This window comes from Lutra lutra, chromosome 4 (genome assembly GCF_902655055.1).
Source record: "Lutra lutra chromosome 4, mLutLut1.2, whole genome shotgun sequence".
Classification (NCBI taxonomy): Eukaryota; Metazoa; Chordata; class Mammalia; order Carnivora; family Mustelidae; genus Lutra; species Lutra lutra.
Window position 1 is genome coordinate 63,279,793 of NC_062281.1, and position 14,183 is coordinate 63,293,975.

At 36.4% G+C, this 14,183-nt stretch overlaps 1 protein-coding gene across 1 annotated transcript in view; it reads left to right on the plus strand.

Moving 5' to 3' along the window:
• The window catches only part of TRAM1 (translocation associated membrane protein 1), a 30,155-nt gene that overhangs the window by 13,495 nt on the left and 2,477 nt on the right, over positions 1 to 14,183 (plus strand). The window contains exons 6-10 of the mRNA XM_047724020.1: positions 52 to 136; positions 5,733 to 5,803; positions 5,910 to 6,014; positions 6,941 to 7,084; positions 7,428 to 7,588. Of these exons, the coding sequence (XP_047579976.1) occupies positions 52 to 136; positions 5,733 to 5,803; positions 5,910 to 6,014; positions 6,941 to 7,084; positions 7,428 to 7,588 (566 nt within the window). The remainder of the gene's footprint in view (positions 1 to 51; positions 137 to 5,732; positions 5,804 to 5,909; positions 6,015 to 6,940; positions 7,085 to 7,427; positions 7,589 to 14,183) is intronic.

Genomic DNA, 14,183 nt, shown 5'->3' on the forward strand with positions numbered 1-14,183 from the left:
ATTCTTTAAAAATAAGGAGCTTTAAAAGGTATTTTTTTCCTTTCTTTGCAGATTTCAAATGAAGTTTTTCTACATAGCCCAGTTGGCTTATTGGTTTCATGCTTTTCCTGAACTCTACTTCCAGAAAACCAAAAAAGTAAGCTGGGATTTTGTATTTTTACAAGTTGTCTTGTCTTTTTTTCCTTTTTTTGAAAAGTCACTCTAAAATTGGACATTTTCTCATGTTTCTAACCTCGATTTTTCTTTCCCACCTCAGCTCTTCCCCACTTATTCTCCCACCTCCCCTCTTTCCACAAAGAATAAATATCCTCATATATTTCTTGGGAAAAATCTTTGGTCATATTTTAACTTAGAGTGGACTCTTTTATATTTGACATGTTAATCACTTGTCTTAAAATTGTATTAGTGGTAATTTTAAAATAAAATTTAAACAAATTTTGAAATCTGTAATATTAGTATTACAAATAATGTAATATTAGTTGTATGTTATTGATATTCTTAGGAGTTTCACAAATGAGACAGAAGGATTAATCAGATTATTCTGTAGCTAACAGTTCTATGTGTTAAGGCCCAGTAAAAAAAATTCAGTATTAAATAAAGTAAGCCATAGTTAAATACTCAGCAGTGAAGCTTTTCCTGAAATGGGTGGAGCATTCTTTTTAGCATGTGAGAAAAATGTTTGTTTGTTTGTCTGAACAAATAACAACTGGAGCAGTATAATATCCTTCTTTCCATTTTACGCTCAGTGCTTCTCAGGTCAGACTCTGTGATACTGCTGAGCACACTTTAGTTTCTTTCTTCAACTCTTTCTTCTCTCAAACCTTTACCACCTCTCTGTTGCTTGAAACTAAATACAGCAGGTCACCTGTGCTCTGCTGTGGTTTCTCTGGTTTGTACCACCTCCTCCCTGCTCTCTTTTCCTCTGTGCTCTCCTTGGGCTTCATTCACACTGATACTCTCTAATTTTATGATCCCAGCACAACTTTTTCTGGGAATACTGTTAAATTAATCACACACTGTTACTCCCTTTTGGGGGGAGAGATTATTTTTAAAATCCTTATACAGGAGTATGGACAAAACAAGTTTAGTCCTGAGTTCACAACTATTGAAGCTGGATAGGGCTATGTGGGGGTTCCTTATGTTCTCTCTTTGTTGAATATATATTTACATGTGTCCACATTTAAAGCTCCCTTACTTTTCAGGATTAACATGATCATTTCCTTTCTGACTTCCCCAAAGCCACACTTATTTGTATATGTACTGCAAATAGTTAATCCAAAGTATAGCTACCTAATTTATTACTGCGTTGTGTCTATGGTTTTTGTGTCCTGTGCATCTGTCATCACTGATGCTGTCTGCTATGATTAGAAAACAGCACCAAATAGAGTTCATTTACTATGGCTTGAAAGTTCTTTTTATGTTGATTTCTTTTTCAAGTGGAGTGTTTTTTCTAGTTAAGTTGATTATAAGGATTAGGATGATAAAACCTTTGGCTTAGGACGGTGTTAAGATAAGATCCTTAAGCTCACAGTTTCCAGAAGCCCTTCCATATTCAGTAAGCACCTAGTGTGAACCACAGAAGTCCTTGAGCTGCACTGCCCAAAACAGAATCCACTAGCCACATTTAAAGTAATTATAATTAAAAACAAAATGTACTTTCTTAGTCACACTTAGTCCTACTGCAAGTACTCATTTAGCCACATGTGGCCATACTGTCTACCATTTTGGATAGCAGAGATAGAGAGCATTTCCATCATTGCAGAAAGTTCTGTCGGGCAGTGTTGCTGAGAACATCATTGTTTCTTAATATCTTACTACTGTGGCTCAAATATTTAAAGCTTTCTCCATGTCCAGACTTGTATACCCATAGACATAATACCTCTAGGCTCCATTATTAATCTGTATGTCTCTTAGTCATTGACCATGTAAATAAGGAAGGACATTTCAAAGTAATTGCTCATTTTAGTTTTCAAAGTTTTCCTTTCTTTATCAATTCCTGCCAGATGGCATTTCTCCAGAAATGCAATCTAATTTTTATGGAATAATTTGCATAACTTAGAACTTAACTGAAACTATTTTTAACACCTACATATGACAGTCGAAAGTAACTGTTTCAAGTAATTAACATAATTTGAAAGTAACAGCTGCATATGTGTTAAACAGTTTCTTAAAATTTACTCTATGAAAATTATTTTTGGAAGAACACTTTACTGGAAGAAACTAGTACAGTGATTGTTTTTGAACTGATCCTACAGAGAAATGAAGAAAGAAAGAAAGGAACACTACTGTTAGTAGCAGTTCACGAGGTGTGTTAGTCACAAATAACTCAGTTTCTTTTAAGGAGAATATTTTAAATACATACAATATGTATGCCTAAATATAAACATTATTCCATTTTGCCCATAAGAAGATTTACAATGTAATTTCTTACCCAACTTGAATATGTGGCATTTTGGGGAAGTCTCCGTGAAATAGCCAAATGTTTTATTTCTCATATTCAGTTTATTTAGTTTAATTATATACACATGTAAATATTTGCATATCCTATGAGTATTTTAAATTAGAAATAATGCTTTTTCCCCTCCCCACTTTATGGAAGATATATTCACACTCTCCACATGCAGCTTTGTTGTTCATATCTGTCATTCATCACTAGAGCCACTTTTTGAACCCTTTCAGTTTGTCCAGAGTACATCATCATCCCTCTACTGATTCCTCTGCGAGGCCCTCTATAAACACTTAGAAATCACATTGATTGAGGTTTTTAAGGCTGTGTATCTTACCCAAACATGTATTTCTTATTCAAAATAATCAATATAGATCCCTATTTCATAAGAGTTTTGAAAAGTTTTAAACATGAGAAGGCTCCATCTGTGGTTTAGGAGGAAATCTTTGCCTTATATGTGGGCATATTTATGATATTCAGTTTAAAGTGAAGTTTTTTAGTACAGGGTAGTTAAAACATTTTTTTATAAGAATAGAAATTTACTAGGGCGCCTGTGTGGCTCAGTGGGTTAAGCCTCTGCCTTCAGCTTAGGTCATGATCTCAGGGTCCTGAGATTGAGCCCTGCATCGGGCTCTCTGCCCAGCAGGGAGCCTGCTTCCCCTTCTCTCTCTGCCTGCCTCTCTGCCTACTGTGATCTCTCTCCCTGTCAAATAAATAAATAAAATCTTAAAAAAAAAAAAAAACAGAACAGAAATTTACTAAAGTATATGGCTGATCTTTTTAATAAAAAGATGTTGGGGTAACAACTGAAAATGTCACTTGAAGTTATTTATAATTTTAGAACTTGTTTTGATTTAATGTACTATATTTACTAGATTTTTTATGAAAAGTGAGACAATAAGAATTTTAAATCATCATTCCATGATTTCATTCTTATGTTAATTATTTAAACATTAACATTAAGAATAGGGAGACTTTGGGGGCGCCTGGGTGGCTCAGTCGTTGATTGTCTGCCTTTGGCTCAGGTCCTGATTCCAAGGTCCTGGGATCGAGCCCTACATCGGGCTCCCTGCTCAGTGGAGAGCCTGCTTCTCCCTCTCACACTCCCCCTGCTTGTGTTCCCTCTCTTGCTGTGTCTCTCTCTGTCAACTAAATAAATAAAAATCTAAAAAAAAAAAAAAAAAGAATAGGGAGACTTTGATGAAGGGTTTTTTTTTTTAAGATTTTATTTATTTATCTGTGAGAGAAAGAGTGCATAAGCAGGGGGAGGGAGAGGGACAAGCAGACTCTGCACTAAGCATGGAGCCTGATGCAGTGCTCGATCCCAGGACCCTAGGATCATAACCTGAGCTGAAGGCAGATGCTTAACGACTGAGCCACCCAGGCACCCCAGAAGTTATATTCTTTAAAATAGTTTTTCCAGGGCGCCTGGGTGGCTCAGTGGGTTAAAGCCTCTGCCTTCGGCTCAGGTCATGGTCCCAGCGTCCTGGGATCGAGGCCCGCATCGGGCTCTCTGCTCAGCGGGGAGCCTGCTTCCTCCTCTCTCTCTGCCTACTTGTGATCTATCTCTCTGTCAAATAAATAAATAAAATCTTTTAAAAAATAAATAAATAAAATAAAATAAAATAGTTTTTCCAGCAGTTATTTCAGCAAATTAGCTACACTGACTTAGACAAGTTTTATAAAATGAGTTTAGTGATCAATCAACAATTAAAAAACTTGTAAAGCTTTTGTTGTAAGTATCAGGAGTCCCCTTAGTCCCTTTTCTCCTCAGAAATTTGGAGCATAGATTAACACATCTGAAGAATATGGCAGTATTTCCCATACCAAATCACATGCCACTTGCTTTAATTTAAAATATTTTATTTAAAATTATAATTAAAAGTGTTTTGTTGTGTACTGTCTGCAATCACGTTGTACATTGCCAGTGATAAAACACCACATTTTGGGAAATGTGTATCACCGGGGCGCCTGGGTGGCTCAGTGGGTTAAGCCTCTGCCTTCAGCTCAGGTCATGATCTTAGGGTCTTGGGATCGAGCCCCGCATCGGGCTCTCTGCTCAGTGGGGAGCCTGCTTCTCTCCCTCTCTCTCTGTCTGCCTCTCTGCCTACTTGTGATCTCTCTCTCTGTATCAAATAAATAAATAAAATCTTTTAAAAAATGTCTATCACGTATATACAGTGACACCTGTATTCCTAGCGTGTGAAATAGGATTTATAATGTTGCAGGTGAGCTGTTCTGAAATCATTTTAAGACCAGAAAAAGGTCCCCTTGTGTTGAACTTCAGCATATTAGTCTTAACACTGTTCTCCCATTCTCTCTCTCTCTCTCTTTTTTTTTTTTTAAGATTTTTTAGTTGAGAGAGCATGAGCTGGGGGGAGGGGCAGAGGAAGAGGGAGAAGCAGACTCCCCACAGAGCAGGGAGCTTGATGTGGGGCTTGATCCCAGGACCCCAAGATCATGACCTGAGCTGAAGGCAGACGCTTAACCAACTGAGCCACCTCAGGGCGCCCCTCCCTCTCTCTTGTAAGGAGAAATATTTCATTGGAAGTTTAAAAATTAAGACAGCTTATTTTCAGAGATCCTTCTTTCTTCAATTGGAAGAACCACTGTAAACTTGATATCATATCTTGGGTTTTTTCCCCAAGAGTTTCAAAACATAGTAGTATATATGGTGCTATTTGACTGTCTTATGTTCTCCCTTTCTAACACTTGATCTTTGTACCATTCTTACTAGAGAAGAGTTTTCAATTTCAAAACTACAGTTGTAAAATCTCTACTCTTTATCTAGAGATTTGGGGAAGTAACTCTACTGAAATGTAGAAGAAGTAGTGGAGGGCCAATAAAGGCCTGCGCTCAACTGTACTAGATGCCAGAGGTTCCAGAGGAATACAGTTCAGTTCACTTAACTTCAATCCTCCATTTAAAAAAATTAACAGTTAGCAGCCGTAGTACAATAGTACTAACCAGGCTTAATATAGCCTGATACTGTATATAAGTCACGCTCCTATGACTATGTTCCATATATACATGGAAACAGCAAAAAACAAAGTAGAAATGAGATGTGTATGCATTTCATAAATTAACAAGTGTTTATTGAGTTTAACACTGTCAGTTTTTATAAACATTTGTGACTACAACTCAAGATGAAAAACTAGATTTTACATCATAATTTAGTGTGTATGTGTGTGTGATATCTGTAATAAAAATTTTCATGAAACAGTGTAATATGCTGTACACAGAAATGGTTCAGCGTGTTTAATCTATTATGCATCTCTATTTACAGGAAGATATTCCTCGTCAGCTTGTCTACATTGGTCTTTACCTCTTTCACATTGCCGGAGCTTATCTTTTAAAGTAAGTTGGGGTTTTGCTTGGATGTGTAAATGGACTAGGTAGATAGTGGGTTAGTCTGTTTTAATTGATAATTCATCTTTACATTTTAAATTTGTCCTTTTAACAGCTTGAATCATCTAGGACTTGTTCTTCTGGTGCTACATTATTTTGTTGAATTTCTTTTCCACATTTCCCGCCTGTTTTATTTTAGTGACGAAAAGTATCAGAAAGGGTAAGTTGTTTAGCCATTCTATTTCTTGTGTAATTAAAGTCAAGTCTGCCAAGGTCCTTGCTGGGGGCAATTATATCACTCTATAAGCTGTTAGTAGTAGCTTAAAATAAAATAAAACAACTTTACAATTCAGGTTGGCATTTTATTCTCTAAAATGGGAGTCTCATCTTTGCTGGAGAGATGTTATATTGGAACTTATAATTTTGAAGGTTTTGGGGGTTTAGTTTTCTGTTATAATTGCCCTTTGGTTTAATGCATGTTTTTCTTTTGGAGGAAGAGTAATGGGGAAGTGATAATAGAAATAGGAAAGAAGAAAATGAAATATAAGATTATATAGCCTAAAAAAAAAAGACTATATAGCCAAAAAGATACTAAAATATTTTGATGGAAAATTGGACTGAAAACAGAATTGGAACAGTATGACTTGTTTAAAAAAGAAAGTAAAACTAGACCCATTAAGTGGGAATTGGGTGTCCTGTTTGTTAACAGGGCAACTTTTGTTTTGTCCAGCATTTTTCAGAATTTTTCTATGTACCAGTAGTCATTAATAATAGTTACATTTTTAAAAAGGAGATCAGCTAAACGAGAGTCAATTATTTCTTTATTGGACTTCTAGAATCTAAAAGCTCCTGTGTTATATATCTCCAAAAGTGTGGTATAATATATAGCAGATCCCAAACATTTTACTTCAGAATCCTTTTTTGCAGAACAATAAGAAATGTTGTTTTTTTTACTATTTTTATTAACATATAATGTATTACTTGCCCCGGGGGTACAGGTCTTGAATCATCAGGCGTACACACTTCACAGCACTCACCATAGCACATTGTTTTAATATGCTTTTGTTTAGTAGGAATCTGATTTTTATTAGAATCTATTCCTATCTTTGCAATTTTATGACTTTGACTTAAGACATTTTCTTACAGGTTTTCTCTGTGGGCAGTTCTATTTGTTTTGGGAAGACTGCTGACTTTAATTCTTTCTGTACTCACGGTTGGCTTTGGCCTTGCAAGAGCAGAGAATCAGAAATTGGATTTCAGTGCTGGGAACTTCAATGTGTTAGCCGTAAGGTACAGCCCATTTTAACATTTTTCTTACTTTGTACTGCTATATAGGATATATTATCCATTTATGATGTAGATCATCTTAAAAAAATAAAGAGACAGATTCAGGGGTGAACACATTCATGTGACTTCAAACCTCCTGCAGTCTCATATGTTTTAATTGAAATGTAAGGGATTTCTTTGAATTTAGAGATTAACTATTAATGGGATAATTATTTATTCGCATCATCTTGTCACCACTGGGAATTTAGCACCAAGTTAATCCTGTCAGTGCAAGACAGAATACTTCATTCAGTGGCCATTGTTTGATATACTCTAATGTTTTGTTTATTAACCTTAATATTCTCAGAATTGCTGTCCTGGCATCCATTTGCATTACCCAAGCATTCATGATGTGGAAGTTCATTAATTTTCAGCTTCGGAGGTGGAGGGAACATTCTGCTTTTCAGGCACCAGCTGTGAAGAAGAAACCAACAGTGACTAAAGGCAGGTCTTCTAGAAAAGGAACAGGTTTGTATTCAGTAAGCCGTGGAAAAGCTGAATTAGAAAACTTTTTTTTTTTAATGTTGTGGGGTCTTATTCTAAACTTAAGATTTAAAAAAATTTTTTTTTCATTTAAGAGAGCAAGAGAGCGCTGTGCACAGGAGCTGGGGAGGGAGCAGAGGGAGAGGGACAAGCAGATGCTGTTCTGAGCACAGAGCCCAACGCAGGGCTCAGTCTCATAACCCTGAGATCATGACCTGACCTGAAACCAAGAGTCAGGTCAACTGACTGAGCCACTCAACTGACTGAGCCACTCAAGCATCCCTAAATCTTACAAAGAAAATTTGATTCTGTTTTAGCAAAATCAGAAGCAAAGTAAAACTTACCCATTCGACAATTTGTTGATTCCCTAGGGTCAGTTATTTCCCAAAAGCTGTCTACTAAATTTCTCTTCTCCCAGGTTTTCCACTAGACCCGTGTATATGGGCCAGGTTAGGAGTGAATAATTAACCCAGCAAGTGGTAGTTTGTGCTTTCAATCATCTTACTCATATTTTAAAAAAAAGAAAAACCTCTTTATAGCCCCTCCCATCTGCCTTTAGTTCCGAGTAGAACAGCTTTTTCTATAACTTTTGATTGCTTGATCCTTCATCTTTGAGCCTGCATCTACTACCCTCTTTTCTCCTTCTGGCTTTTGATTGAAAATGCACTGACATTGCAATAATTTTTTCAACTAGTATTTGGTGTTATACTTGGAATTGTAACATAGAGGAGTTCCAGTTTTAAAGATGCATCAACTCTGGTTTGCTCCTTAGAAGTCTTCATATTTGATAGTTATGCCCTCCAGCCCTGTCCTATTTAGGCTTGTCTCAGCAACTCTTGGGCCTTTGCATTTCATATAAATTTTAGTACCATCTTGGTCAGTTTCCACTCCCCTGCCCTCCGCCCTGCCAAGGAAACTCTTCCTGGGATATTGGATTAGAATTACATTGAATCTGTAGATCATTTTAGGGAGAATGAACACTACAGCCTGTGAATATGGTATATACTTCCATTTACCTAGATTATTTTTAACTTTTTTCAGTGATATTTATTTAATGACCATTTTGTGGGGATCTAGTAAATCACATACCATAGGGTTCACCCTTTAAAGTATATGTTTCAGTGGTTTTTAAGTATATTCACAAAGCGTGTGAACCACTAATTCCAGAACATTTTTATCTCCCCAAAAAGAAACCGCATGCCCACTAGCAGTCTTTTCCTATCCCTCCTTCCCCTTGCCTCTGGCAACCACTTACCTGTTTTCTGTCTCTGTGGATTGCCTTTTCTGGACATTTCATATAAATGGAATCATATAAATTGTGATCTTCTGCAGCTGGTTTCTTTCACTTAGCTTGCACTTAAGGTTCATACATGTTGTAGCAAATACCAATACTTTATTCCTTTTCATGGCCAAATACAAATCCATTGTGCAGGTATACCAGATTATGATTATCCACTTACTAGTTGATGGGCATTTGGGTTGTTTGCACTTTTTAGCTAATTGAATAATGCTGCTGTAAACATTTATGTACAGGTTTTTGTTTGAACACCTGTTTTTGCTCTCTTGGGTATATACCTAGGAATGGAATGGCTAGGACAAATGGTAATTGAATATTTAACATTTGCAGGGGAACCAATAAACTGATTTCCACAGTGGTTACACCATTTGACATTCATTGCTTTTTTTTTTTTAACATTTTATTTTTTTTTAAGATTTTTATTTATTTATTTGACAGACAGAGATCACAAATAGGCAGAGAGAGAGAGGAGGAGGCAGGCTCCCCGCTGAGTAGCCCGATGCGGGGCTCGATCCCAGGACCCTGGGACCATGACCTGAGCCGAAGGCAGCGGCTTAACCCACTGAGCCACCCAGGCGCCCCGACATTCATTGTTCTTACATAGGATATTCTTTTGTCCCCTGCAGCATTTGTTGAAAAGACTCATCTTTCTCTATTGAGTTGTCCTGATATCCTTGTTGAAAATCAGTGGATCAAGTGCTTACAGGGCAAAATAAATAACTTATTTTCAGTGGGGAGAGGAAATCAGTTGATCAAAATGTAGGAATTTATTTTTGGATTCTCAATTCTGTTCTGTAGATCTATATGCCTCTTCTTATGCCAGTAGCACCCTGTCTTGATTAATGTTGCTTTCTAGTTCATTTTGAAATCAGGAAATGTGAGTCTTCCATTTTGTTCTTTTTCATGATTTGGTTATTCTGGGTCCTCTGCACTTCCGTATGAATTTTAGGATCAGCTTGTCAATTTCTGCAAAAGCCAGCTGGGCTTTTGATATGGATTACTTTGAATTTGTCGATTTCCTTGAAAAATAGGAACATGGATGTCTTTCCATTTATTTGGGTCTTCCTTCATTTCTTTTAGTTAAATATCCCCTATCACTGAACTTTTTAGGATTTTTTTCTAAGATTTTTTTTTTATTTATTTGAGAGAGAGCGCATAAGAGGGGGAAGGTCAGAGGAAGAAGCAGACTCCCTGCTCAGCAGGGAGCCTAATGAGGGTAGATCCTGGGACTCCACAACCATGACCTGAGCCGAAGGTGGTCACTTAACCAACTGAGCCACCCAGGTGCCCCTGAACTTCTTAGGATTATTATTTAGTAGTAGAGTTTTTGTGTGGATTCTTTTACATTTTCAGTATGCAGGACTTTGTCATCTGCAGATGGAAATAGTTTTACTTCTTCCTGTCTAATCTGGATGATTTTTATTTCATTTTCTTGCCAAACAGTCCTGGCTAGAACCTCCAAAACAATGTTGAGTGGAAGTAGAGAGAACAGGCATCCTCATCTTGTTCCTGATATTATCAGGAAAGCGTGTAGTCCTTTACCATTACATATGATGTTGCCTGTGGGTTGCCTAAATGCCTTTTTATCAGCCTAAGGAGGTTCCCTTCTATTTCTAATTTGTTAGTATCTTTATCATGAAAGGATGTTAGATTTTGTCACTTGCTTTTTCTGCATCTACTGAAATCATCAAATGGTTTTTGTTCTTCATTTTATTGATATCATGTATTACTATTAATTGGTTTTTGAATGTTAACCCAACAGTGCATTCCTGGAATAAATCTCATTTGGTTATGGCATATAATCCTCTTTAGATATTGTTTGATTTGGTTTGTTAGTATTTTATTCAGCATTTTTATATCTATATTCATAAAGGATATTGATGTGTATTTTTTAGTAATGTGTTTATTTTCAAATGTAAAACCAGTCTTACATTTCTAGCTTAAATTCAAGTTGATGATGATAATACATAGCTTTTAGTAGATTTGTGTTTTCAGTATATTTGTTAGGATTTTTGTACCTGTGTTCATATAAAAGATTGGCCTCTAATTAGCCTGGTTTTGTTTTTGTAATGTTCTTAGCACATCTTGGTGTCAGGGTTATGATAGCTTTATAAATAAGTATTGGGCAGTTTTATCCTTTGTGTGAAGTCAGCATTCTTTTTTACTGAAATGCTTGGAAGAATCTACCAGTGAGGCCATCTAACCTAGAATCTTCTCTGGAGGAGGCTATTTACCTATAGATTTACATTCTTTAATAGATAATAGGATTATTTAGGTTTTTATTCCTTATTGTGTCTCTTTTGGAAAATTGTATTTCTCAAGAATTTTCATTTCATCTAACTTGGCAAATGTATCAGTGAAATTATTCATAATATCCTTTTATTAATTTGTGTAGAATAGTAGTATTTTTTACTTCCTCTGTTAGTAATTTATGCCCTTCTCTCCCCCACCCCCATTAGCCAAAAACTAACATTTGTGGGCTTTTTTGTTGATTTTCTTAGTCATATCATTGATTTCTGTTCGTGGTTCTTTGGGCTTGATTTGTTATTTTGTTATTTGTGGTTTACCTTCTTGAGATGGATCTTTACATCATTGATTTTCTGCCCATCTCGTGAATTACTTGCAATTAAAGGCAAGCTTTCCCTTCCAGCAGTGCTTTAATTGAATTTCACAAATTTTGGTATCTTTTTCATTATCATTCACTCTATCTAGGATATTATAATTCCAATCTGATTTGTTCTTTGATCTACAGATAGATCATTTACTAATACATTGTTTAATTTACAACTACGTGGGCATTTTCTAGTTTTCTTTTTGTTACTGATTTCTAGCTTAATTCTGTTACGGCTAAAGAACATATTCTGAATGATTTCAGTTCTTTGGAATTTGTTGAGACTTTCATTATGGCTCAGCATGTGTTCAGTTTGGGTAAATGTTCCATTTGGACTTCAAAAGAATGTATTTTCTGAATTTCTTGGTTATTAGTTGTATATCAGGTCAGATTTGTTAGTTGTATTTTTCAATCTTTTATATCTTTACTGATTTGGTAGAGGGAGTTCTATTTGTTCAGTCAGTTATTGCAGGAGATACTGACCTTTTCCTTGTAGCTTATCAGCTTTTGCTTTAAATATTTTGAAGACTTATAAGTACATCAAAATTTAGGGTTATTATAAATTCCTGTTGAATTTGTCCTCTTACTGAATGTTTGTCTTCATTTCTAGTAAATGTCTGTATTTACTATAGCTACACCAACTTTCTTTGGTAAGATGTTATGGTGCATCTTTTTCTTTATTTTTCTACTTTAAACCTTTCTTTGTCCTTAAATATAAATTGCATCTCTTGTCAGCAGCATGTAATTGGATTTAATTATCTGACAATTTTTGTCTTTGTTTTTAGGAATATGATTTTCTTTGTATTTATCCTGTTCTCTGTCATACAGATCTTCCTGAATCTTGCTTGGCTTGACTTCTTTTATCATTTTTGGAAAATTCTTGACCCTAATTTCTTCAAATATTCTTCTGCCCCATTCTCTCTCTCCTTTCCTTCTGGAACTCCAATATATGTGTTAAACCCTTTTTACCCTGTCCATGCTTTCTGCATTTTTCATCCCTTTTTTTCTGAGTTTTAATCTAAGTATTTTTTTTTTAATTTTTATTTATTTATTTGACAGAGAGAGAGATCACAAGTAGGCAGAGAGAGAGGAGGAAGCAGACTCCCTGCTGAGCAGAGAGCCCAAGGCGGGGCCCGGTCCCAGGACCCTGAGATCATGACCTGAGCCGAAGGCTGAGGCTTTAACACACTGAGCCACCCAAGCGCCCCCAATCTAAGTTTTTTTTGTTTTTTTTTTTTTTCTGGTTCACTGATTTCTTCTGTTGTGCCTAATCTGCTATTAAATTCATTTATTAAGTCTGTATTTTCAGGTACTATATTTTCCAGTTCTAGGATTAAAGATTTAGTTCTCGTGAAATTCTCCATCTTTTCATTTATTTTTATGACTCATTTTACGAGTCCCTGTGTGATAACTCCAGATGTGGATCACCTGAGGACCTTTTTCTTTTCTTTTCTCTTCTTTTTCTCTTCAACAGTAAACACCTTCTTTATGTGAGTTGAAGATAGGAGGGAGGAGGATTTCTTTCCCTTTTGGACCTTGATTTTCCTCAAATAGAGCTCCAGCTTCTTGCCCTCTAGCATATAGCCCTCTGCTCAGCCACACTGGCCTGGTCTTCAAGCAGTGCACTCAAAAAGCCTGCTCTGATGGAACTGCTAATTGTGGCTTGCTTTTTCCTTCCATTATGTTTCTTCTGAATTTTCTTTGATTCTTTTTTGTTTAAAATCTCTTCCTCCTTAGGAGTCAACTTAGCCCCCTTCTTAAGCCCAGAGGTAGTACATAGTGGAATTCATACCATGGTCAGGATGGCGTGCTGTCAATGAGCACAGTACCGTTCCTCACCAGGGTCTTGGTGTGGACTACTCATTCATTGTTGGGTACTTTGTAGATAATATCAGTAATTCCTGTTTGGTTCTTCCAACACTCAGAGCCCTAGGAGAAGTTCCCCACATCCAGCCTCAAGGCAGTGTACTTCTTATTGCCTCCCTAGATTGGAACTGTGTGTATGGGGCAGAGCATCCCAGCTCATCCTTCTGCTTCTTGTGGAAGGGCTTTCTCTTGCCCCTGGTCTTGCAAGTTGTACCAGTTGTCCCAGCAGATGCCCATCACTTGGTGCTGGCTGAAAAGAGTGAAGATCTATTCCTGATATATTTTTTTCTCTCAGTTTTTAGTACCTTGGTCTTGCTTTCTGGGATGCCTGTTCATTTTTTAATTGAATACTGGATGTTTTATGTAAAAATGGGTGTAGGTTTTAGTCGAGTTTATAGAGGCTCTGGATTGAATATGGGTAGATCATTCTGTCCTGTCAAAGCTGATCTATTTCCAGTTTACCCTCATTCCTAGAACATCAGCCATTTGTATAGTCTGTCTTCTCTGACAGACTCTGGATTCAGATTTTTTCTTCTGTCATTATGAGACCAACCAAGTCTCTGTTTAGTTTTGTATTTGCATAGGAGTTGCTTTCTGTTTGATTCCTCTGAATCTTGCTTTGTGCATGAACATTCAGTAATAGGCAGATGTCTTATGGAGAAATACAGAGCTGCCTTGGGTTTTTGGTTTTGGTTTTTTTTTTTTTTTTCCTTTAGACAGCCATTTTTGTATTCCAACTTTAATGGACATTTTTGGAGGGAGGGTTAGTCTAATAATAGTTACAGATCAATCGATCGATCGATAGA